This window comes from Lissotriton helveticus, chromosome 1_1 (genome assembly GCF_964261635.1).
Source record: "Lissotriton helveticus chromosome 1_1, aLisHel1.1, whole genome shotgun sequence".
In the NCBI taxonomy this organism is placed as follows: Eukaryota; Metazoa; Chordata; class Amphibia; order Caudata; family Salamandridae; genus Lissotriton; species Lissotriton helveticus.
In genome coordinates, this window is record NC_136057.1 from 1,398,057,927 (window position 1) to 1,398,085,047 (window position 27,121).

Here is a 27,121-nt window from a genome sequence, read left to right on the forward strand (position 1 = left end):
CGCTTCCTCCCTGCCCTCTAGATTTGTTCTTAAAGTGATGCAGACTAGATTTGCTCTTCCTTCCCTTCACATTTGGTTGGCTTCGTCTCTGCAGACCTTTGAGACAGCCCATCTTTGGTCTAGCTCTCCCGTCAGAGCCTCCTTTGGTTGTTTTCCCCTGGCGTGGATCTCCCTGTCATTGGCTGCCCTATTAGTTGATTCTTTTTTCTACACCCCTGCCCTAGCTCTTCCTTGTACATCATCTAGGTTGGCATACCTTTTGATTGGCTCTCCTTACTCTTCCTCCTAGTTCAGCTCTCACTTTGATTTACTGTCCCTTCTGGGACCCCTTTGATTAGCTATACATATAGAATGATCCCCGCGCCCTCCTCCACCAGGGGACACTTTCTCATGGGTAGGGTTTCCCTGCTGTTGCCCCGGGACATGCCCTCCTCCAGGTACTCACCTAAATCTCTGCGTCTGGTGGTGCAGAGGGCCGGTGTATCGCCTTGCTGTGGTCTGGTAAAGGTGGGTGAGCAGCGCCTGCCCTGTCTTTTGGCTCGGGTTGTTGGCGAACTTAACAGTGATTGGCTCACTGGCACCAAGTGGCTTTTGGCCATTCAAGCCTTTGATGGCCTCTTCGGCTTCTATGCGTTTGTCGAAGCGGATGAAGCCAACACCTCTGGAAACACCTGCATGGAAAGGGAGAAAACACTTAAAGTCTGGCATTGTGAATTTTGGAAACAAGATCATCACTGTGCTTCCTTTAGGAGAGCTGGATGCTCGGGCCAGCACTGATTTGCACTGGGAGAGCTCTTTGTGGGTCCCGGTACTAGAACAGCACCAGTGCTGAATGCAGTTCTGGTACTCGGACAGGGCGTTCTTGTGGCTCCCAGCACTGGAATAGCAGGGTGCGCTGTCAAGGTAGACTGAGGAGAATTGGCACAGCTGTGATTCTGATGAGCTAAAGCCGTCATTCCCAGTTCTGTATAAGTTTCCTATGGTGCATCAGCACCCCCTGCTGCCACTGGCACACACCTGTAACTTGGTCCACCAGGATGCGGGAGGTGATGATTCTGCCATACTGAGAGAACAGCTGCTCCATGTCTTTCTGGCTCATGGGTTTAGGCAGCCCACTCACATACAGGTTGGCGTCTCGGATAGAGGCAGAGCTTGGCCGAGCGTAGGACACCTGTGGAGTAGAAGAAAAGGAGGGCTTAGAAAGGGCCCAGCAGGCCTACCTAACTTGGTAAATAGGTTTTCTTACTAGAGGCTATCTCTCTGTATGCCTACATACGATAACACATTATACTGTGTGCACATGGCTCTGATTTCTTTAAATCCGAGTTCCATGTTCTCTCCAACTCCCTCCCTGTCCTCCCTTTATCCAGTCCCCCAAAGAGAGGCAACATTGAATCTCACTGGGCATTGCATTAAAAGAGTAAAATAAAAGCTGGCCTATCCCATACCAGCTACGGCCTAGGGCGCACATTGCCCAGGCATCATAAACATATAGCAAAGTCAGACAGAGTTTTCCAAAGTTGCAACAGTAGTGAAAGAAAGAGGGAGGAGACAAAGAATTGAGGAGATGTGTGTTATTGTAAAGAAGTATGCGGTGTGAACACTACAGTTCTCCAGCTTTTGGTATTTTCTAATGCCAGGTTCTTTAGTCTACTCTTTGCTGAATTGAAGAGTCTGCATAAAGATCTACAAATAAAACAAGAGCCTTTACCCCATGTGGTTCCCAAGTTATTACTTATAATAGTGGTCCCATAAGAAAGCATAGTATGGCACAGTTGGCAATTACCATCTGCCCAATGAATGAGTTCATTTTAGATCTGTAGGGAAGCCTCACAAAGCTTAGGTCGTCATTCTTATGCCAACTCATGATCTTTGCAAAGCTTGTGACTTTAAGCTTTTAAACATGAAACTCAGTCATTTGTTACCACACACCTGTGATGCTGAAGAATGTTCTTTTATTGGCGACTACATGGATTTTGTATGACAGATGGTGGCTCTCACAAACAGTTGCACAGTGAAAAGGTGGTCTCTGAACCTACCATAGATCACCACCACCTGGGTGGTCTACCCATAGCTAGGCAATATGTCCTGCACCTAGCAAGACCCTGGAATTCATCCGGTAAGCACTAAACACTAGTGGCCTCAGGTGGAAATTTGACCAGGGACAACTTTGGAGGACAAAGATGCTACAAAATACAACACTGTTTTTCTGCCATCGCAGAACTACCTTATCATATTACACTGGGAAAGAGAACTAATTCCATGTTAATTAGTCAGAATTAACCCTGGGCGGAGTTCGCGGGGTTGCACTACGCGGAACTCCGCGAAGTGCAAAAAAACTCTGGTGCACTACGCAGAGCTCCACAAGCGGCGGAGTACAATAGAAAAATGCGGTGATTGCACAGTGCCTGATGCATGTCCGTACTGTGAAATCATTGCGAAAGGCACCATGTACAATGCAATCAGTCCCTGCTTTCCTTTTCTGCCTCTCAAGTAGATTTTTACTCAAGCTGCAGCTTTCTCAACGCGAACGGGCAGTTTCTTAATGCAAGCTGTCGCGAGAATGCGCGACCACTCGCAGTGAAAAACCTGACACCCCCCCCCGTGCGTTGAGAAATCTTACCGCAATGTTGATTTTCCACGCTCGCGGTCGCCAAGTTGACATTGGCGAACGCGAGCGAGGAAAATAACTCTGCTTCGCAACGCGAAGCAGAGTTTTTCGAATCTCCGCGTAACGAGGAGTGCAGAAAACGCTGCAAACTCCGCAAGCGGAACAGAGTTCACCGCCCAGGGTTAGTCCGAATGGGAGCATTCTGCCCTGTGTTCCATGATGAAGTCTAGCTCCATCACATTTACTTTGGTCGCTCACCTTTCAATATTTTATGGGCTTGTAGTCAATGTGAAGGATAAAGCTGATCACAAATTAGTAGTAAAATATCAGTTTCAAAGCCCACGTAATGGTGTGACACACTTTGTCAGTTGTGAGCCAGTTTTGACCTCATGGTAGCCATTGGCAGCTGATGGAGGCCAATGGCTACTCTTGACCTTTTATTTTGAGTTGGGCGGTTTGATCGCAAATCCTGGTTTGAGATGTCTGTATGTACTATAAATAGTTGTCTAAATTCAGGTATCTTCAACTACTTTTGTGCTAATTGCCACTTTTCTCAGCGTTGAACCTTTCACTCATAGATCCATCCTGATGGCCAAGGTGTACCACAAAGATGTGGTTCCACACATTGAGTCCAAAGACTGCCTCAACGTGAGCTTAGTTGAAGGAGGAGTGCCTAGCTGTGGTCTACAGAGGTGGTTTGTCTTCACTAATATGCAGGGTTCAAGAAGATAAGACGTATACAGGGCGTGTTGCTCACTTTTTCACCATAATACCAAATCACATTTAATCGGAATTTCAATCAGTTTGCAACACCAAGATAACTCTGCTGAAGTAAGTGGATCATGCCCTGTGCAATCTTCTATCTGGTGATTTATGCTTTCTGATCGCATCCTCTACTGAAACCGTAAAGGACCTTACGAATAAGGATAGAGCCCTACTGTACTCATTTGCTTCTTAACCTACAAACCAGTGTCACCCGATAAGAATGTGAAACTTTCTTGAACACTAGACTGCTCTTTCAAGGAGCACCACAGGGCTCAATCCTCTCACCTGCTCTTGGTAATCTCCACATTGAACTCCTCAAGACGCTTATCAAGAGTTCACGTACTTCTTATCATTGGCATGCTGCTGATACTCGGGTTTGCCTTTAAGTTTTCTCCCCTCAAGACATCTTTCATTTAACACAGACAATTAAGTGCATACAATCTTGGTTTATCCAAAAACCTCTGATATGAGACCCTACAAAAGCAGAATTTTGGTTAGACTTGCCCCTCACAGAAGCAGACCTTTCAAACCCAGCATGGGCTTCCTGACCATCCACAACTGCAGACTTCTATGGATGAGTGTTCCAAATCCCTAGGATTTATTCTTGACAAAATGCTTAAACTTCCTGGTCTCATTAAGAAGCTACAAGAAGGGCTCTTTTTCAACTGACACAAAGACGACAATTCAAAGTCTTGATCCCCGAGTTGGACTCCCAAATTGTGGTGCAGTCTCTATTCCTTTCCAGGCTAGACTACATGATTGTTTCTTCTGATAGGTACACTGAAAATCCTTCAGTCTTCAGCACCCCCTGCCCCCTTCCAGACTTCCAATGTGGCCCTCGGGATGGTTCCACAAGGCTGGCTACAGAGCGCAAACCATGTAACCACAGTACTCCTGTTGTCATCACACTTCTGCGGCTTCCAACTGAAGTAAGAGCTGTCTTGAAACCGGACTCTCTAGAATGGAGGATTACCCCTCTAAGAGACAGAAACTGCTCCTGACTGGAGAAACCGTTGTCTTTGTAGCCAAGCCAATGTGGTTCCTCTAGAGACGCCAACCTGGTAAAAACCTTCCCTCTGAAACAGTTCATCTGGTCCTTCGCCATCTTTAAACTTCATAAAATACAATTGTAATGCTTCTCACCTTTCAGTGAGTTATTATTCCTGTACCATTAACCCCCTTCTGACTTACTGGTTTTGGATGTCTCTGTAAAATCTGGCCTATGTGTCTGTAACGTGCTCTGATGCCTAGTTTGCAGTACATAAAAAGAAATAACTAAAGGAATTTGTGTAGACTGCTGTTTCATAGTGGTGTGGCAAGAGTTCCATGGGCACCAATGCAAGCAGGGGAAACAGGTATCCAAGTTCTAGCTGTGTAATAAAAGGATAGCCGTAATTGGAGCCCACTGGGCTCTTCACGTCTGCATCTGGATCCCCGGGCCACTGTTCCTGTAGAACTAAGGATTCCTCAAACCTTTGCATACATCAAATCCACTTGTAAACTTTAATATCCACCCTGACCCCAATCCATTCACATAATGTTCCACTCTGATCCATTTTGCATATCACCAGCCTCTATATAATGTAAGCCACCATTAGCCAAAACATTGCCTAAGCAACCTTTGACGGCCACCATCCAATGCCACTCACCCAGGGCTTTAAGTGGGCAGGGTCTCGCCGGTGCTAAGCACCAGCAGTTCTTAAAAGCAGGTGCCGAGACGGTCCCTATTGGGCTCTCCATTTCTGCCCTCGCCCTCAGGTTGGAAAAGAAAATCTTAACTCTGCAGCAGTACCACTGCTCAAAGACTTTGATGTAACTTCGAAGAAGCTCGTTTTAGTTCTTTCACAGTCTCGTCATTTCAGAACTGAACTATTTTCAATATTATATACAACAAAGCCATAGTTGTTGCTTATTTATAATATGCAACTAACAACCATTGACAAAGCCAATAGCCCTGACTTGTTGTATGTGTAATTCTACTTGTTGTTTCAAATATATGGATGCAATGACCGAAACAGCAAAATACAAGTCAGGTGGAACACTATGCTAAGTACAGATTTTTAGTTTTTAAGCGACGCCCTAAATTACATCGGCCACGCCCCTTTGAGAGACCCCTCAGTTTTCTCATCCCACTTAAAGCTCTGCACTCAGCTCTAATCAAAACGAAACACATCACATCAATACAATATCAACAGCTGCCTTTGTTGGCTGCCCGTTGTCCATGAAGGGGACCCTCATAGACGGCGGCCACCTTAGTGCCACATGAGGGCACACGAGCAGACCCGCAACACCCTTTGGCCTCAAAGGGCTTCAGCCAAGCCCCCCCCCCCCCCCCCCGTCGTGTGTGGCAGCCCGGGATGAGACACTTCCTGGGTCCGCTCACAGCCGCACCCGAGCACTTCACAGGTCTTTAAAAGACCTTGTGAATGTTAATGGGCCCGAAATTTGACTCTAGTTGCGCCTCTGCACACGAGTCAGTCTAGTTGTTGGGGGACCCCCTGGGTCCGCGCCATTTCCTGTCAGGGGTAGGAGGGGATGCGGTATGAGTGCCTCTACCCGCCCACCTGGCGGCCTCTTTGTGGCTGCCCTTGACGCTGTTTCCCTCCCTACCGACCCGGCGTACGTGCAGGGTTTGGGTGGGAGTTGTGTTCTAATGTGTTATTTTGTGTTGCAGGTGGAGTTACAGGGTGGCATCCAGAGGCGGAAAGGTACTCCGGGGTACCCTCTTCAGCAGAACAAAGAATGCACATGCCAAATATCCCCAGGAAGTCGTCGTACTGGACCCTGGAGGAGCGACGGCAACCTGCTAGTCCTACGGGCGGTTGTAAGCCTGAGCAACCGGGGTTTGCCTGGAATGCTCCGCCCCCTCTGCCGTGAGTAGGGGAGTGGACTGGTGGTCCACCGGTGGGATGGGTTACCCTCTCCGCCAAAATTGGTAAGCACCAATTGGCGAAGGCCACAGTGTAATTTGGCTAATCAGGCAGAGGAGGGACTGCCTGCCCTTGGATCCCCCGCCCGTAAGAAAACCCACCATGTTTGGCATATTTGTTATGCAAATAAACCTGCAGCAATTTTCTCCACAAACAATGTTTTGTGTGGTTTATTTCCAATGGCATTGCTGTATATGAGATGGGGAGTATTGCTGATATTGGCACTATGCCTCTGGTCAACAAGAACCCCGGAGCAGTAAAGGGCACCCAGATGCTGAAAGCGCTCGGGGACACGTGCAGCTAACATAGCACCCAAGTATTGCGGCAAGTCACCGCCAGCCTTAGACACAGAAGTTGGGCATGCGAGGGTACCGTGGGCCCTCGGGGGAGACCCAGCGGGCCTGCGGCAGGAGCCAAGGGACTAGGGAGCCTCTCTGGGCCCGCTGTACCCGCCTGGCGCAGCCTGGCTTGAGAAAACAACGGATAAAATGGCGGCCTCTGTAGTGTACCTGGGCCGCCGCCCACGTGCGCGGCATGCCGTACCAGCATGGAGTGGCCCCGTGGAATCGAGGCCTGCGGTGTCCTTGCACATCACATGCAGCCAGCCTCCCTCCCTCCCCCTTCCTCCCTCCTGCATCCGCCCTGCGCCGCGCACTGCAGAAGCACCGTGATTAATGACCGCTGTAGTGCGACTGCAGCAGTGCGGGTGCACGGACCCGAGGGGCTGGCTGTAGGAGGTACTGGGCCCACGGCTGTCAGTGCAATCACCCCTGCTGCTCCAATGCCGAACGCCGCACCCAGCTCGAATATTACACCGCCTGGATCTGCACTCTCGCCACTCTAGAGTCGGGGCCTGGTGCACCTTATTTCTGACATGCAGTGCTTCAGACTCTGCGACACAAACACAAGGATCTGCCAACACACCTCAAGCCTGACTTCCAGCGCCCGCTATTCCAGCCAGCACTGGGTCCAGACATTCAGTTCTGTTGTTTACAGCGTGTAATTGGAGGCGAAGAGGGTGCGTGCGTGTGTGTAATGTTCCTTTCCACTGTTTTCGTACATTCTTTTCCTTGGTCCAGCTTCGCCTTTCCCGGAATGCATCTGTGCTCTATATTTATTTCCCTGCACCCCCGGGGTCCCTGGAGTCCCCCCTCCCACTCCATCCTCCCGTTGCCATAGCAACTCGGGCATCATCCATCAGCCCTGGACCACATTTCAAGCTGGTTTCTGCGGTGGTGGCGGCTTTTTGGCCTATTTCTCGAGAAGCGCCGACCCTTCTTTTTAGTCGAGAAATTGGACTACTGAAAAGGACGGCAGGGGGCGTCTGCACAACCCGAAATGCGGACTAATAATTCTCTCCCAGACCTCTGCCCTGGGGATACTTGTAAAGTTAATATAGCGTAGCATCAGACAAATAGCTTCTATAAATGTTTCTAGCAACTCCCCATGTGAGTGAACATCCCTGTTCCGCGCAAACACAGAGATAACTAGCACAGGTAAGGTAGCTCAAAACACACAAAAAGAAACTGACCAACTGATGCATAGCTTAAGAGCTCTACTTATGGAACGAACTCGATTTTCTCACCCAGATTGGAACCTGTGACCTGCGGCTTCCACACATACCTCTAATGTGGGGGCATTCATTTCCCTACTGAGGTGCCATAAGAAGGTAAAGGTTGAAACCCATCTCTTCCGCTCCTTTCCCACAGCGCGGACAGTTCTCCACTGAGCTAAATTTCAAAGATTGGTGCCTGTGACCCGGGACAAAAGCAAAAGGAACAAATGATTTCGGCTGAACAATGCAAGTATTCACCCCCAGTCACAAAGACAAGTCACTACCTCAAGTGCATTTCCCGGTTACTTTTATTATCTTGTGTATAGCCCATGTAAACTGTGATGGGTTCTTGGCATTGGTTGTCATTGTTCCTTATTGGTAGTAGGAATGAAAAATCGAAGTTTTCAGGTTTTTTTGAAATGGCAGAAATCAGCAACTTTCTCCAAAGTGGGTGGCAAGGCTTTCCATAGTACAGATGCAAGATTCGAAGTAGGCCATCCATCTTTCCTGTTCCCAGGAAAGTTATGCATATGGAGGCGGACAAAGGGGCGGATGGGAGGGCATGGCGAGGATGGTACATTCCTAGCTTGCAGATAATGAATTTAGGCGGTCCAGGAAGGTGACCAGTGTATCATACACATGGCTCTAAAGAGACCCCTGGCCTCAGTAGGAAAAGGCAAAACGGAGATATGTTGAGATATCAAGCGAGAACCAGGCAGCAGGATTTTAAAATCATTTAAACGCAGGACAGAGCCCTCTTCTCTAGGCCAGATGTACCTTATTGCCTTAATCTAGGGCATTGGATGTCGGGCAAAGCAGAATTTTCAACTGCAATTCGAAGTGTAAGATGCCTGACAGTGTAAAAGCCTAAATTTGAGGAGCATGGGAGAACCAAGATTTACATTTACACCCCAAATTAGTACAGTTTGCACAGGTTGAGGTTGAACTCCAAACAGCAGTCCGAAAGTCTTCTTGTGCTCCTGCTGTTAGCACATAAATTATATTACAATTTACTTGCGCCGGAAACCTTCCACCCAAGCACCTACCTCACTCATGCAGCTCCAAAATATGTCTGCTGTTAGCCGAAACCACCATCCATCTGGTTGGTGATCGGGTGCAGTCAGCAAAAATATGTTCAGCAGAAGGTTGGGTGTCTGCATAAGGTAAGGGCGGACACCAGTGCTTAATTTGAGCTAGTGTGGTCACCGGGCTTTTTTTCCCCGCATCATGTTTCCCAAGAGAAAGAGATGGAAAAACACACAGATCGATCGGAGGGAAGTAAAGCAGGCAAATCCACCACAAAGAGGGAAAAGAGGAACCTGCAAGAGTGAGAGAAAGGGGTAGGGAGTGTCTGGTAGTGAACCGCTACATAATTACATGCCACGCCACCATGAAGCGTAAAAGGCCATTTTATTAGGACAAAGTCAACCTCAAACAACATTAACATAGTGTCAAACATCTTGAGACATCATCCCCTGCTTTACCCAACAATTCTCACCTCTTCCCAAGCTTTCACCCCAGCGCCCCACACCATGCCTCATTCTTTCCCCTTTCACTCCTTCAATTCCCCAATCTCTCTCCCACTTCCCCTCGTCTGCATTGGAGGATGCTTCCAAGAATCCTGCACACTGTCTTCCTTCACCTGTGTTACCCTCATCCCTTCCACCGAGGGGGGGATACGCCTGCATTTGACTCTCCACCCCAACGCCCCTACAAGCTTAAGGCATTTGCTATCGAAACAAGAGTCCCTCCCCAAAATGTGTAGGGTGGGTGCGCTTCTTTTCTTCTGCTCTACCGCCCGGTGGTGCAAGGAGTCCCCGCCCTTCTGCCTCCTTATATATCTGCCCCTAACTTCTCTCCCTTCCCCTGACCCTACCTAGCCCTTGTCCTGGCCTCTCTCACTTCAAGGATTTCCCATGGGGGGGGGGGGCTGGCTCCATTAGTCGCTCCTCTCCGGTCCCTTCATTGATGACCACCAGCCTTGGTTTGTGGCCCCCAGTGTTTAGTTGCACGGCCGCCAGCTTCTGAGCAGAGCCTCGGGCACCTGCACTCCTTTCATAAAATAATTTCAGTCTGAACCAAAATGTTAAATAAACTGCGCGTTAATACCTCACTTTGAGGGACCAACTAAGTCTTTTTAATTTTTTTTACACTAGCACAAACTAGGGAATAATAAATAATAAATAATTGAATGCATCAGAGAAAGGTACCATTACTTCCAACAGTATCAAACCTGATCACCAGCTTTATTCGACAGCAGGTTTCATAAAGAAGTCTATAGAATGTGCATTAACTCACTGAACTATTCTATCAACATTATCACCTATGATCTAGAGGATGCGCGCAGATATCTGCTGTAGGCGCATTAACCCACTAAACTTTTCCGTAGCACTAAAGTTTGGTCTGCAGTTCAGCGCTCAAATGGTGCATTTAACCTCCAGATATGAATCACCCGGCTCCCCCCAGGCTCCTGATCGGAACAGTGACAGTGACTGGTGTGTATAAACCGCGATCAATATCATGGATTTTCAGGGATGATCTCTCATCAGTGTCTCTGCCCTGCTCGAGGCCATGAAGCTCTTTCTTCTGTTTTTGACACCATCCGAGGTTTGTTGGCAGGGTGGGCAAGAGAAAGGGACAGTGGAGGCGTGGAAGAGTCACCATTGGTGCCAGGAGCCCTCTTGCCACGTGTGACATCTTCACCCAGCCATGGCTTTTTAATGAAAAGAACTTTGCATCCCGTGACTGGTAAATGTAAATGTAATTTGCACTTGTATAGCGCCAATCACCCAGGGGTCTCTAAGTGCTGTACGAATACCGCTGTGGAACCCTTCCTGGCCTGTTCCTGTGAGGTGTCCACTCCTGGGCACCCCCAAGGTGAAGCCAGGCATCCCCGGCGCTGTTGGGGCCGTTGTGGAGATTAAGCAAGCTATTGCCCAGAATTGCAGAGTGGAACCCATGATTAGAGTAGGCACCGAGGCGAGAATTATCGGGTCCGAGGACATTGAGCCCAAGACCCTGCCGCGACGGGGATTGAACCCTGGTCCCGGGCAAGACCTCTGCCTCAGGGTCTGCCGCTCTAATCGGTGAGCCACACTTCTCCAAAACGGTGAGTGAATGTACAGTGCCACACTGGAGCAAGATAAGAGTGGCCACCAAAGCCAGTTAACCCCGGAGACCTCCCCAACTCAGAGGTCATAAGGTACTTGGGGTCTTCCAAATCTGGGTGAATGGGGCCATACATCCAAATCAGGCGGGAGACTCCCGATTGTTTACGCCAAAATGGCTTTATGTTGACTGTCTCCCTCCTGAAATTAACTATGCTTCAATATAAGTCAATAGGGGCAGTACATCCTCCCAATTATTATTATTAGTATTATTTTTTTTAACCTTCCACTTTCCTCTTCTGAAATGTTGGCATGTGTGAATGGCCATCCCACACCCATAAGGTAAGCCTGAGATAAATATAGCAATATTGACTACTAGTTTTCTCAGTAATACTCACTAAATTATAATAAATAAATGCATATTGCAGGTTGAACTGTTAGAAGAATTACCCAGTCTACACCCGTAAACACGCAGCCCTGAAGAAGACACTAATGTTCTTTTTTTAAGGAATGCAAATATCTATATGGAATGTTGTGAATATCAATGAGAAACACAGTGTCAACACTTGTGTATTTACAGTACCCAATTGGAGATCTTGAAAGTGTCCGGCTTATTTATTTACCTGACCTGCCTCTCATAAGGGTAACAGGCAGTGCTTTAAATGGGCAGGTACTCTCTGGTACTGAGTACCAGCACTTCTTTAATTTGACTGGGGGGGTACCTGCCCTTCTCAGCACCGCAGCAAAACATTTAATGGGAGTTTACTGACACTTCTCCGTAGAAAGCAGGTACTCAAAATAGTGAGTACCTGCACTTCTACAGTTCAATTTAAAGCACTGGTAATAGGATTTGCCAAAAGTTCAGAGGGAGAGGTCCCAGCTTCTGGAACAGGAAATGGAGGATCTAACTCATTTGCCTGTCCTGCCTCTGCTTAGCATGACAGGATGTACTAGCAGGCGAGAGGGGAGGAGTCAAACCACAGGAAGTGACCACAGCCCACGGAGGGACCTGCCTTTGCCTGTTCATTAGTGTGTGGGATTTACTGACAGATGAGGGTGAGGGAGCCTACTGAAACAGAAAGTAACAAAAACAAGCATTTACAATGCAATTGGTCTTGCAACTGTGAGTTTTGAAGCTACTGGCATTGTAAATTGCAATGCCTTTTATAAAAAAAATTAAAAGACATTGTCACTTACAATACCAAAAGCAACACCTGTTGCACTGCAGAGCACGTTGTCCGTGAAGCGGGCCAATGCTCATTAAAGTAAAAAAAACAAAAAAAGAAAGCGCGCAGTGTCCCTGAAGCGGGTGCCCGCCCTCTGTATTAAATAAAAATAAAAAAAAAAATAGACTGAGCGCGGTGTGCCTGAAGCGGACGCCGCACTCCGTATTAAAGTTTGAAATATTAAAAAAACTGAGCGCTTTGTCCCTCTAGCAGACGCTGTACTCAACATGCAACCACGATCAAATAAAGCAGCCACCACTGTCCCCATTAGTGTCAGTAACTAATATAGTGCTCACTCACTACATAAAGCAGTCCGTGTAACGTGTTAAGTAAATGGTCCAGTCCTTACGGGCGGTAACAAATGGCGACAAGGCGGTAACAAGGAGAGACTAACAAGCCTCATAATGAATCAGAAGCCAGCATTTATCAAGGACAATGACACCAGCGAATGAAAAATATGGGAGGAGAGTGGGCAGGGCTTCAACATCATACTCTACTACAGATTGCCTCGCAGAGCGAGCAGTGCATGCACGATGCCACTAGGCTCGGCCTAAAAATGACCCAGGATGTATCCAGCGTTGTCCAACCTTTGCTTACCCTAATATGATTTACTGGCAAGCGAGCAGTGGCGGTCATGTTCCAGGATGAGAATAGATGTGGTATCTCGCTTATTTGCCTGTCCCACCTCCACGTCTTAGTGTGATTGGCTTACTTAGAGTGATCAGTGCCTCTCCAGGGTAGTAAGTGTTATATCAATGCCATTGCAGCTTCAATAAGAATTACTATCAGGTGACAGGAAAGGCGCCATTCTACTAAGACAGTAAGTGAAGGAGTTTCGGGAGACACCAACTAACTGCGTCTGCTCAGTGCAATAGAGTGTTCTGCGAGGGCTGCCTCCTTGCCCGTCCTTACTCAGAGACCAGAAAGTGGGCAGCTACTGCAATGTGCCCGTCTCATTTGCTTATCCAGCGCCTGCGTAGTGCAATAGCATTTTCGGACAGACCGGAAAGATCAGTGATTGTCTTTCTTTAATGCCATAGATTGTACGCGTAGCCCCAAGGGAAGAGCCGGGCCAGTGGCATAATGCAAAATGATGGGGTCCAGTCTGCAGAATATGACGAGAGGTCCCTCAATCTCCCATATCTCACAGATATCCATTGGTCTTGGGCTGAATGGGGTCCCTATAAGGGGTTGGGGGGTCCCTAGAGGGTTGGGGGCCACTTCTGCGCCTCAGGAGCCCGGCTTTAGAACAGGAAGTGACAATGGCATTTTTTATTTATTTATTTATTTATTTATTTTTGAAAGTTTTATATAGCGCGAACAAGATCTTTGCAGATATCAGAGCGCTTTACATAGACAAGGGGTAAAAACAGGTGAGTGCTTAGCATGCTTTTGGGCATAGCATAATAGTAGGTAATAATTGAGGTAGGGTAGGTACAAGGTGCATAGTCAAACAGGAAGTCAATAGTACAAAGAGTACAAAAAGGGGGAGTATATACAATCAGGTAAGTCAATAATACAAGTAATACAAATGAGCAAAGGGATCAAACAGGTAGTACTGATCGGTGCAGAGTCTTAAAAAATCCAGAATAATAGAGCATGTGTATTTAGCCATGAGGATAGCTTTTACTTCTTTCTTAAAAAGTTTGTTGGAGGAGATGAGCCTGGTTTCAGGAGGGAGTGAGTTCCAGATCCTGGGTGCCATTCCTGAGAAGGAGCGTTTATAAGTTTTTTCCTTCCGGAATCTTCGAGGCTTCAGCAGAAGATTGTTTGTGCTTCTAGTGGTTCTAGAGCCGCCAGAAATTGTCAGCTTCTGAGTGAGGTAGCTGGGTAATTTCAGGTGTACAGCCTTGTGCGTCATGCAGGCGATTTTAAGATGTATTCTGGCTTCAAAAGGCAGCCAGTTCAGGGATTTAAAGTCAGGGGAAATATGCGAGTGTTTTTTTGAACCAGTGATGAGTCTCGCTGCAGCGTTCAGAGAAGCTCTTAGGGGTGCAGTTGTAGTTAGGGGGAGTCTGCAGAGGGCGATGTTGCCGTATTCTATGCGAGGGATGACTAGGGATTGTACTGCAGTTTGGAAGTCTTTGGCTGGGAGGAAGGGTTTAAGTTTCCTCAAGGTATTGATTTGGAAGTTCGCTCCTTTGGTTGCTTTGCTGATATGCTGCTGCATGTTGAGATTGGCGTCAAGTGTTATGCCTAAAGATTTTGCTGAGTCTACGATAGTAGGTTGGACATTGAGTGCAGTTAGGTGCTTAAGCCAAGTTTGGGTGGTAGAGATTTTTGCGGGAGGGGAGATCAGGAGGAACTCAGTCTTCAGAGCATTAAGTTTGAGGTGATTATCGGCAAGCCAGGATTGGGTGTCTCTGATCGTTGAGTTCAGGAGCATAATGTCCTTGGGGGATTGTAATTTGAGATATAGTTGGGTGTCGTCGGCGTACATGTGAAAGTGTACATTGGATGCTTGTAACAAGGTGGTGAGAGGTTCCATAACTAGGTTGAACAATGTTGGGGAAAGGGAGGATCCTTGGGGGACGCCTAACAATACAGGTACTGGAGAGGACATCAGGTTGTTGCTCTTGAATCTCTGGGACCGGTTGTGTAGAAAGGAAGTGAACCACTTGAGAACAGTCCCAGCTAGGCCCATTCTTGTGTTTAATAGTTCGAGTAAGTTCTCATGTTTAACGGTGTCGAATGCTGAAGAGAGATCAAGAAGGATGAGGAGGCAGGTATCGTTTTGATCTAAGATTTGGAGGGCGTCGTCGATTATGTGAGTCATAGCAGTTTCGGTACTGTGTCCTGCTCGGAAGCCTGATTGATGAGGGTTGAGGAGATCAAACTGATCTATGTGTTTAGTCAGTTGTAGTTGAACGCATTTTTTCAACAGTTTGGCGAAAGTGGAAATGTTGGTAATAGGACGGTAATTGTTTAGATCAGTGGGGTCGGCTGTTGGTTTCTTTAGTAAAGGTGTGACTTGTCCAACTTTGAGGGAGTTAGGGATGGTTCCTTGTAGAAGTGAGCTGTTAATAATTTTAGTCCAGAGTGGGAGGAGCAAAGGGGTAAAGTCTTTTACAGCGTTGGCAGGAAGGGGGTCGGTGAGGTGATTGGATGGTTTCAGGGTGCTGAGCAGTCTGCCAATTTCTTCTTCAGAGTAGGTGCCAAAGGATGACCATGTAGCATTGTTCTTTGGTTCAGTGGATGCTATGTGGTGGGGTTTGGAGTAGAGGCTTGCGTCATTGAGGAGATCGCTCCTTATGTTGTCAGTTTTTTGGTAAAAGAAAGCAGAGAAGTCTTCACAGGAAGGTGTCTCGCCCATAGTGCTGAGTAATTGGGGTTGTTCCTTGGATTGTGTTCTGATTAGCTCAAACAGTTTTCTCGGACGGTTTTTTGCTTGGTTGAGCTGGAGGCTGAAGAAATCTGTTTTTGAGCGTTTTATTTTCCTGAAGTAGGCGTTTCTCTTTTTCTTCAGAGTTTTTAGGTGCAGTGCAGAGGGAGCTGATCTCCAGGTGCGCTCTACCATTCGCATGGCCCGTCTATCTTCATTGAGACTCCCGTCGTACCATGGGTTGGAGATCTTGGTGGAGACTCTTTTCAGTTGCATGGGTGCAGCCTCATTGATTATTGAGGTCATAGCATTGAGATAGTGGTTAGTCAAGTATTGAACGTCCGTAGCGCCGGTAGGGGGAAGTAGGAGATTGCAGCTGTTAGGGGGTAAGGAGTTTGGGTTGAGTTTCTTCAGGTCTCTTTTCCAAACTTTGGGCTTGGAGGATTGAACTGGGTTAAATTTAACTTTTTCATTGATGAAGAATGTGACAATATGATGATCTGACCAGTCACAGGGTTGGATTGACTCAAGTTGAATAGAGTCCTCTTTGGAGATGATAAGGTCGAGGATATAGCCTTTGTTATGGGTCGGACTATTGCATATTTGGGTGAGATCAAGAGCGTTGAGGAAGTTTTTGAGGCTATTTACCACTGTGTCACTGCGATCATTCCAATGGAGATTGTAGTCGCCAAGGAAAATTTGAATGTTTTGTCGTCCTGAGTTGGTTGAAATTGTGTCCATGAGTTGTTGGGAGAAGGTGAGATTGTCCCCAGGTGGGTGGTAAATGATGTGTAGTGAGCATACAGGTTTGCTTTCGCTGATGACATCAAGGCAGAAGTATTCACAGGAGGTAAGAGAGGGGGCGGTGACTTTATTAACTGAAAGGTTGCTTCTGTAAATACATGCGATTCCACCGCCTGTCTTGCTGGACCTGTCAAGTTTAATGATGCAGTAGTTGGGGGGGACTAGGATATCCATGATAGGTGTAGAAGATTCAGTTAACCATGTTTCAGTCAGAATGGCTAGATCAAGTTCCAGAGTAATGATGAGATCAGCGACCCCCGTGGAGTGTCTTTGGGCCGATCTGCAGTTAAGAAGTATGCATTTGAGTCTGGGGGTGCAGAGGGTGGAGGAGGGTTCTAGAGTGAGGGGTACATTTGTGAGGTTGTTGGGGACGGAGCCTCTGTTGTTTTGCGTGGAGTGCCTGAGGGGGTTAGAGAGAATCGTTGGGATGGACAGGTGTGTGGTGGCTAAGTGATTTTGGGGAACCGGGACGTATGTGTGGAGGAGGGTGTGTATGTCGTGGTCTGAAAGCGTATTGGTAGTGCGTCGGGGGCAATTGGTGGTATTGCGAGAGGGGATAGAGGTCCAGTGTGGGGAGTGTTGTGTGGTGGGGTGAGTAGGATGTGAGGGGGATATGTTGTTAGGTGGAGAGGTGGTGGTGGGAAGGGGGTGTCTGGGGTGTGTGAGGAGTAACTCTTTGACGGTGTGGAGTTCTTCTTTCACTTGGAGGAGGGTGGCCATAATCATAGGGTATGCTCAGAACGTTCACCTTTCCACCTCTGTCCTACCACAGCTCACCTGCAGGAAGTAAGAGCCTCGTGGCTCATGCAACATCCTAGCTCTACATTTACACATTGAAAAAGTTCATGATTTCCTGACCAGATCGCTGAATTCAAAAATTAAAAGGCAGTTCAAGATGTGCTGACTTTTTGATTTTTATGCTCTGATGATTTATTTAAACCCTTAGGTTGGAAATGCTACAGCCGGTGCTGCACGGACTGCTCTTCCTAGGGTGCCTCCACGAAGCGACTGATGTGCAAGCGCCAAACACTGAACTCAATTGTGTTAAAGGAAGGACTACAGCCGCCTCCACTGGACTCTGGACTCTGAATATTAAGGTGAGTGAGCCTTTCTCAACGCCAGTGTAATCCTGCATTTTATTCTTTAGTATTCCATCCAGTCCAGCCAATCCCTGTCAGTTTTTGACTCTCAGACACTTTCTGCATCCCTCCTTCCTTTGGTTTCTTTGTTCCCTGTAACTGGCTCAGGTATTTCGAAGTAAGTAATTGTTTCTGTAACCATCGCTTAGGATGTCCCAGGCCTTTATTGCTCTTCCTGCGAAAAATAGATTTCCGGAAGTGACTCCTGGTTGGGGCATGCGAAGTTACAAAGTTTTATGCTTTCTCAAATTTGAATGAAGATCCCCACTTTTGAGACCCTTTATGCCGAAAACGTTCATCTTCCATAGAATAATTCACCATGGTTGCCTTGGTCCATAGAAACACTCTGGAAAAAGCTAAACTTGCTGAGAAAGGTCTGTATACATTTTATATCTTGGCTAGATTCGATTAGAGTGAAAAGTATCTTCCAAAGTGCAGGAAAGTATCTTCCAAAGAGCAGAAAAGTATCTTCCAAAGTGCAGAAAAGTAAGCACTTACAAATAATGACTAAGCTTGGAAAACGTTGCCTGTGTACTAAAACACATATCATTCTCTGCTCAGCTCATATAGTGACCTACAGGTCTACTGGCATTTTCATTTTACAGATGCAGCTTTTTACCCTGTGTGGGTGTGTGCCACCTTTTGGAATCTGAACGTTTCTCTCCAAACCAGGACCACTGGAATTATGTGATTCTGTTGTGTTTTCTGTATTGTTAAGGTTACAGGATTTTCCACATAATTTGCTACCTGCTGTATTATTTGCACTGATCAACCAATTTTTCCCCCCAACTCAAACGTATGAAAAGTTGCTTTAAAAAAATGCCTCATGCTGGAGTAGCAGACCCTTTTCTGTTGCTGTTTGTATTGTATTGCATTATTTATATAGTGTTTACTATCCCTATGTGGGGTGCTGAAGCGCTTGCCTACATGAGTAGCATGCTACACCGTGAAGGAAGTATGGCTGGAAGCATGCTGCCTTTGTTTTGCACCTATGTGGAAAGGGTTTCCATTTCGTGGATGATGACCACTAAAGTGCGGTTATCCTTTTATGTCTTACGTAGCAGTGTGTTGGATGATGACGTGTGAGAGACGGATGTGAAGCGTTATGGTTTCCTGTATGTGGGTAGCTTTGAACAGCTCTCTTGGTATAATCTGCTTAGCTGGTTAATGCACTGGGTTGCCCAATCTGACATTGTTGTGTATGGCTGTGGTCCAGAGCTGGCATGTATACTGACAGACATGTAGCTATGCACTTTTGCGCCAGTGGAATGAGGTGGCTTCCATTTTCTTTTTTTCTTTATTTGTAATTTATTTACCAATCCAAGATGGCGGATGGCTCTTGGATCAGTAAATAAAACAATGACTTTATTTTACCACGAAATCGCTTTCGGCACCGCTGAGTTACCAGGCAGCAAATTGCAAATACCTGCCAGGCCGTCAAAAAAAAAAAAACAGACAGGTGTGGGAGGCAGTGGATGAGGTGGAGAGGAAGAGATGCGAAAGCAACGCCGAGCACCTACAGAGGTGGGTGTTTGGAGGTGGAATGCAGCACAGGAAGGAGAGAGCTAAAAAAAGTGCACTTTCATAGAGTGCTGAAACAATCGTTAAAAAGTAGTTGCATACATGTGAGCATTGTAAGGATATAAGTAAGACAATCAAAAAGGAGGCTAAATAATCTAGGCTTATGGGGAGGGACAAACACAGGAGGAGGAAGGAAAGCCATCGAATAAGAAGCAAGCAAATTAGAGTGACAATAAAGCCCACCAATGGTAAGCGACGACTGTAGTATTCAGGTCTTAAACTGATAATAACGAGGTGAAACTTTTGCTCAGACGTATTAAAACGACAAAGTAGAATAAATATTGCCACAGATGTCTTGCATTATGCCACATCATTTTCCTTTTCTTGGATCACAATGTATTCAACCCTGCCTCACAATGTGACCCACATTCACTATTATTCCGGTTGCCCTGCGTGTATCTTATGCTGCTCCCTTTACCCACACCTGTGAGTTCCGCTGGCCCTCGTGAGCCTCTTCTCACGCGGCACCACAGTGCTACAATGTCTGCTCAGTAATCAATCAATTTCAATCAATAAATTTGTTAAGCGCGCTACTCACCCGTAAGGGTTTCAAGGCGCTGGGGGTGGGGGGGGGAGAGTCGCTACTGCTCGAACAGCCAAGTCTTGAGTTATTTCCTGAAGGAGAGATGGTCCAGGGTCAGCCGTAGGTGGGTGGGGAGGGAGTTCAATGTCTTGGCCGCCAGGTAGGAGAAGGATCTTCTCCTACCTGACTGGCTGACATTCTTGATAGGTGGACTTCACGATTGGTCCCTATTCTCCCTATATGGCCTTAGTGGTCCCCAAACAAATGAAACACCCCAGATGCCGCTACTTTGCCTCACCTCAGCCCAGGAGGGAGGGAGGGCAGAGAACAGAATGCATGCCGGTGGAATCGTTGGCCTCTCTGCTGAGAGTGACACAAACACAAAAGACGAACCTGCGCGCACAGGGTGTGCTGCGATCACAGTGGCAGCCAAAGCCTGCGCAGGCCCGGCTGCCGCCTCCCCAACACCCAGAGGAATACGAACGAAAAATGCAATTTGAAAATCTGCCTGGCCCGATGGCGGGAGGCGTGGTCCTGTCAGGGGCAGAAGTGGCAGGAGACACGGGGGCTCTTAATTAGGAGCAGCAGTGGAGACGGCCAGCCCCTCCCCCAGCCCCCACCCCCGGGGACTGAGTCCCATCTGCATATGCGTCTGCATTGAACGAGTTTGTGCTTTAAGTGGCTGGGAGGAGGGGTCCCTCCGTCCCCCATCCCTCGGGCCCGAGCCCGGCCTGTGCTGCAGGGTACAGCCGCGGCCCCGCGTCTCAGGTGGCTGCGGGGGGCTGTTCTGAGGAGGTCGCGGCCCAGCCCTGCCCCTTCCCCGAGTGACTGCTCCTGTAGCCGTCGGGACGGGGGCCCTGTAATTAGCCACAGTGCCGCGCAGATGGTGCGCACAATACCCCTCAGATCGCAGCCCCACCTGCTGTCGCTGGATCCGCCACCACAAAAGACATGGCTTCTCTCCTCTCCTCTCCCCACCCCCTGCCACACAGGCACACCATCACTTTCATTCTTTCTGACTCTCTCCCCCTGCTCCATGTTCGGCCTATCGCGTCATGCCTCTTGGCCCCGCTCTTCCTTGTCCCAATTCCCCCCTCCCAATCTTTCTTCTGTCCCCGTGTCCCCCTCCAGATCTGTCGCTCAATCAAGCCCTGCCTATTTTCCGGCAAGATCTGCCTTTCTATTTGCATTTGTCTATCTGCCTCTTTATCATTGTATTTTTTTTGTTTACTCCTACCTCTCTATCTTTTTGTTACTATACTTTTCTATTTTTTCTTCTTTTGCTCACTCAGTTGCTCTGCTTAGTCGTTTTCACTTTACTCCATCTTTCTATTAATCTATTTCTGTCCGGCTTCTCTCTCATTTTATACATAACACCTATATATATATATATATATATATATATATATATATATATATATGTGTTGTGTAGTTGTCTTTTTCGTTCTTCCTATTTTTCCTCTCTTTCTGTCTTTCTACGCAGCTTATTCTTCTGTTGTTCTATTTTCTCTTTTTTTCTCACCGTTTCACAGTCTCTTTATCCCTGCCTCTTTCTCTCGCTGTTTTGCTCCCCCTCACTCAAGCTTTCCACCGTTCTCTCTACCTCTGTATGCCCATCACTCTTTTACTATTGCTACCTTTATCTTTTTACTTTGTTCTATTTCGCTCTCCTTCTATCTCTCTTTCTCACACCTCCTTCTCACCGTTTGGTGTTTTCTCCAAATCAAGTTAGTTGGAGGAAGCACTATTAGTTTTCTGGGTTGATGTTTCCTCTTCTGCTGACTCATGGTGCGTCAAATTAGGCCTGTGCCAGCTGGGGTTACGGCAGTTTGAGCTTAGTTCACTGACAGAGCTTTTCAGGCATCAGATACAATATAACCAGGGTCAGTGGGATTGTGTGGTCTGTGGCTGCGGGATTTTCCTTATACATATGGATTTCCTGGATTTTCCACTTAATTCATCATCTGCAAAAATAACAATTGATTGACAGAATGGTGCACAATGTCATACGTTCATCCGAGTACAGAGATCTGGGCCTAAATCCATCGTTTTTTTGCTCCCCAAGTAATTCCAGTTCAGACGCAGCCATATGCAAATCAGTCTTAACCCCGTGCCTCATGGGAACAGTCCAGCCCGAACTGCCAGGACAGGTCTTCCCTGGACTGGAAACAAGCATCCTGGGACGGGTTTCGGGGTATCACCCCTCATCAGCCAGGATAGCTTGATTCCAGTGGCATGGAGAGCATGGGACCCACGTCTGGGCATACCCGTCCCACTCGGGGTGACAAATGCAGAAAGAACAATTGATGGACAGAATGCTGCACAATGTCAAACATTCACCCCAGTACAGAGATCTGGGCCTAAATCCATCGTTTCTTTGCTCCCCATGCCATTCCACTTAATTCATCATCTGCATAATCAGCCGATTTTAACAAAAAATTGTTTCTAGCTCAATCGGATCAATAATTACTAAAAATGTAGCGACACATGTTCCAACGCAGAGAAAGGCGCTTCTTAAGGTGGACTAGTTATGTTTCAGGTGTTTATTATTGTGTTTGGTTGGTAAACTGGTGTTAATGGTGTAAAATCTTTGGCCAGACTTTGTTACAATATGTAAAAAGCACAAAATAATAAATGCAATATTTTCACAAGGTGTGCTGCTTTATGCCTTTTCTTGCTGCATAATACAGTCCGCCACTTCCCCATAATTCTAGTGGCCCCGAGTATAACAGTAATTCTCAAACCAATAAATGTACTTATTTGCTTTGTAATGCACTGCCTTATGTCATACGACCAATGTCCATTAAAAAGTATATATTCTTTGTGAAAATAATACATTCTTAATACACACTAGATTGAAACAGTTAAACTGGCGAACTCCAGTGAAAACTAGAGCCCCACAGACCCCGCAATGTGAAAGGTATGATCTCAAAAATGTTTGATATAATTGTCTGTTAAAAGCACAAAATATACACTAAGACTCTTCATACATTGGCCTAAACTCTGAAAGTAGGTCTTATTAATCAGGATGCCAAAAATTAAACCAACATTTGCATTACACTGAGTCCATGCCAAATGTTCAAAACTTTTAGTGCGCTTTCAATATTTATCTGCGTAGTCATTCGTCCACCTCTTATTGTTGTAGTAATTCTTTGAACAATAGAGATCACAGCATTTGGGTGGCAAAAGTTGCTAAAATGCAGCAGAAGTTGCCAGAAAAAAAGGTGTCCATACTTTTTTTTAGTCAAGAAGCAGTCTCACTTAACCCTGGATTATTGTGTATACATACTGCACGTAATTTATCTTTTCCTTGCGCTACTTTATCATTTTCGCCACCTGGTTCAAGCAGGACATGTCTTTAGGAACTTTAAAACTCGATGTGTGTCATAATTGTATGTGATATACTAGCAGTGGTCACTGCATGACTTTAACTAGTATTGCCAATACATTGTGCTCATATCTCACATGCTCTTAGTATGCAAGGGCATGCCACACATGTAGTTTTCCTTCCAAAGACCTCTCATACACGTAAAGCCAGTAATTCTTAGGGGAATGCATACGTTACAGTTGGAAAACATTACTCTGTTTTTCCTACCACTCCCAAAAAGGCGACTTTCAAACAGGCCACAAATTCCTTCAATTTAGCATCTTGAGATATGAACAATCTGACTTCCAGAAGAAAGGAACAATCACTAGCAAGATAGGTGGAGCTCCGCCAGCTTCAGATTGGACTCCCCTATAGGGGAAATAGTGTCTAGAAATGTTGCATCCATACCCAGTAATAGAAGAATCAGAAGACAATAGGCTCAGTCGACACACCTAGATCTCGGGCATGAACCTAAGGAACTAATTAACAAATCTTCAAAGTACACCTTTAAAGAAGCCTGGATTCTCATCCAATAATAACTCAACCTATACTGAGCTTTTTTCTTTGCTAAGAGTCGAACATCTGTCGAGCATCTACCTATCAAAAAGGAACAAAGTTTCATAATGGGGTCTGGTGTTATGTAGGCATTTGTAGGCGTGAGTGAGTATCTTGAAAGTGACTCTTTTCTCGATGGGGAGCCAGTGGAGCTTTCGTAGGTGTTGGCTGATGTGACTGTGTCGCGGGATACCAAGGACGAGTCTGGCGGCGGTGTTCTATATCGTCTGGAGCTTGTGGAGTAGAGACTTGTTTATGCCAGGGTATAGGGCATTTCCATAGTCCAGCCTGCTGGGTAATGAGGGCGTGGGTGACAGTGTTCCTTGCCTCGGGGGGAGGGGGGGGATCCACTTGAAGATTTTGCGGAGGATGCGGAGGGTGTTGAAGAAGCTGCTTCAACACCCTCCTGAACACTCCTGTTAATGGAGAGAGAGGAGTCGAGTACGATGCCGAGGTTTCTAGCGTGGTCCATGGGGGTCGGGGGAGTGCCGAGGGCAGCGGGCCACCAGAAGTTGTCCCATGCTGATGGGGTGGTTCGAGGATGAGGACTTCTGTCTTCTCAGAGCAGAGCTTCAGGCAGCTGGTGCTCATCCAGGCTGCGATATCCTGCATTCATTTCTGGAAATTGAGTCTCGTGGTGGTAGGGTCATTGGTGAGAGAGAGGATGAGCTGGGTGTCGTCGGCGTAGGACACTATGTTGAGACCGTGCTGTCGGACGATGGCGGCAAGGGGGGCCATGTAGATGCTGAAGAGAGTTAGGCTGAGCGATTATCCCTGTGGGACTCCACAGTTTATTTCCAAGGGTTCAGAGAGGAAGGGTGGCATCCCATGGAAACGTACATCCATGTGCAAGGCAGATTTTGACAGCTTGTCCTTATGGGGAATTTTGTGACTGCACTTCTAAAGACCATGCCTAGATTTCTGGAGTCTCTAGGATTTATCCAATACCTCAACGACAGAATCGACCTCCACGTACCCAAAAGAAACCTCCGATCCACCAACCTCTTCCTCGACGAAACCCCACGCATCCACAGAGCCAGAGCAGGGGGAAGATCCTTCTCATACCTTGCTGCCAAGGCCTTGCAACGAGCTCCAGACTGACCTCAGACATGCCCCCTCCCTAAACACCTTCAGGAAGGCACTGAAGACCTGGCTGTTCGGCTGAAGGGAACTGTTAACCTCTCCCCCCTCAAGTGCCTTGAGACCCTCACGGGTGAGTAGCATGCTTTATAAAACCCCTGATTGAATGATTGACGTTTCTATGAGTCTGCGTTCAGTATCCAGGAAGAAACTTCTGAAGAGACTCCAGTTACGTTATTCACATCACAAATGATGTAACGTATCTTCAATCGCCTTCACTCTTCAAGAAGCCTACATCTCCTTCCGGTTCAAGATAAAATAATCACCCTATATGTGAAAGAGCTTTACGCATCAACCATTCCTCCCAGGAGCAAGCTCGTTCCTTGTTTCAATACATTAAATATCCGCAGTAATACTAGAGTTTATTGAAAGAGATACGCATTAGAGTATTCTCCCTTTGCTATCAATTTCAACCTTCCTAGTTTAGTATGATGATGCACCAATACAATGGATACAGTCTAATAATAGAAGACACCAAAATGGACACAGTGCAGCCTCCACAAACAGCTTCCAGGGACTGAGGCACAAAGTCTCATGTAATTAAAAGGCACCTCCATGAACATATCTAAAAAAAAATACCAAGAGATATCCTAAGGCATCAAAACCAGTTGTCATTGTTTGTTTCCAGGAAAGAAATGAATCTTTTCTCTGGTGCAGCTTCCAAGATCCCAGGCTTCTCCAAATGTCGAAATTTTTCAAAGGCTTGAAATAAATTCCTCATCAATGCTCATCCCTCCCTTTGCGAATAAAGTGAAGGAACCCCCTCTGACAGCATGTGACAATCACTCCAGGAAATGAAGGACACATTTGCAGTTCATGCAATGAGAGACTGAGGTTATCCATTTTCGTCTCATTGACTTGGGGAGTTTGCAGATACAGTTCCTACAAATCCCAAATACATTTTCAGGTTAACAGGAGCATCTTAGAGCAGGTGATACCGTAGTCATATTTATCAAACAAAACCGCCCCTTGGATTTAGTTAATATCTCGACTTATGCACTACAATATCCTTTCACTCATGAACACCTCATTTGAAATAATGATGGAAATGTATTGTGGTCTCATTTAAACTTTCTTTCCAGCAGAATACTTGTATGTCATAACATACTTGGTAGAACATTGTGGGATGAATATTTGTGAGTTGCTCCTGGATTGAGAAGGGTTGGTTTCATCTTGATGAGGTAGTTGCTATGTAGAGGAAATCTGTTTTTAAAGAGAATTTTGAATCATCTTTATTTGTGCGAGAGAATACAACACATGGTGACAAGTAATGGGAGTGAAAGGCTGGCTGACTTCAAGATGCTGCCAACCTATCAAGGAGTAGGCAGAAACCTCTGATGCCCCTGTGCTGTAATCGGTAAATGGGTTATGGAAGAGGCAACCATTCTGGTGGAGAAGGAAGGTGACCGGCCTCCATTTTGAACTGCATATGTCGACGGAGTTCCAGGTATATGGGAGCGCTATTACATCTTGTGAGGAATGAGATTTAAATATCGACAGACCAGCTTCTGCTTTCACCTCAAGGATCACAATGGAGTAGGCAAAACAACAGTTGATGGACAGAATGCAGAACAATGTCATACATTCACCGCAGTACAGAGATCTGGGCCTAAATCCATCGTTTTTTTGCACTCCACACCACCCCAGTTCAGACATGGCCATATGCAAATCATCCTTGACCCTGTGCCTCATGGGAACAGTCCAATGGAGTAGGACCACACACCCTCCCTGAATTCTGATTTCATTTTGCAGGTAGGCGAAATCTCGGCCACACTCCACGGCATAGCCTCAGTGGTGCAATCGTGCACATGTCATGTTTTTGGCCATCTTGGCAGTTCTTATTGAATGTCAAGGGTGTTGCTACAGTCGATGGAGCTGAGTGACTTGGTATATACAGCAGCGAACAAAAGTACAATGGAGTTCTGATTGCAAACAACTGCTGTCATAAGTCAACGTGAATGCTTATGTACTTTAAGAGCGGTCCACTGGTAATAGGGTTCAAAGGGTATTGTGATTTGAGGAACCTTACTCTGCAGGTAGATATGAGGAGACTGAAGTATTTGAGAGTAAACAGTTATGTTTTGAGATTCTGGCGGTGGATGATAGGATCAAGTTTCCAGAATGTTATCTTCCTTGAAGGAGCTGACAATTGTTGTGTTAGCTTGTCATGTTAGCTTTTTTTTAATTGACTTATTTTTTTGGTTTGATGTTTTATATTTCAAGCTAGTTAGGCACATACAGTGCTGGCAGACATCATGTCACAGCTACTTCCTTTGTTTTCTGAAGCAGGGTAATCTCTTCTGCGATGGAAGATGATGTGATTCTTATTTAATTGCTATTATAGTCTAGAACAGTGGTTCTTAACCTTTTGACCCCTGTGCAGCCCCACTTAAATATTAATAGAGTGCAGGGACTCCTACTGATTCATTGTTGGAATTGAAACCATAATTGGAATCCCCCTGCCCCCATTGAATCATTGCTGGACGCCAGGGGTCC

General features: G+C 46.5%; 1 protein-coding gene and 1 long non-coding RNA gene across 10 annotated transcripts in view; one reads left to right on the forward strand and one right to left on the reverse strand.

The window, feature by feature from the left end:
• The window catches only part of LOC144826009 (uncharacterized), a 425,789-nt gene that overhangs the window by 189,226 nt on the left and 209,442 nt on the right, over window positions 1-27,121 (forward strand). The window contains exon 3 of the long non-coding RNA XR_013609668.1: window positions 17,267-17,417. This is a non-coding gene — a long non-coding RNA (uncharacterized LOC144826009). The remainder of the gene's footprint in view (window positions 1-17,266; window positions 17,418-27,121) is intronic.
• Window positions 1-27,121, reverse strand: part of ELAVL3 (ELAV like RNA binding protein 3) — a 133,316-nt gene that overhangs the window by 35,660 nt on the left and 70,535 nt on the right. For all 9 annotated transcript variants that reach the window (XM_078684191.1, XM_078684192.1, XM_078684242.1 and 6 more), the window contains exons 4-5: window positions 1,018-1,171; window positions 446-671 (exon numbers count right to left, since the gene is read on the reverse strand). In XM_078684191.1, coding sequence (XP_078540317.1) covers window positions 446-671; window positions 1,018-1,171 — 380 coding nt within the window. The remainder of the gene's footprint in view (window positions 1-445; window positions 672-1,017; window positions 1,172-27,121) is intronic.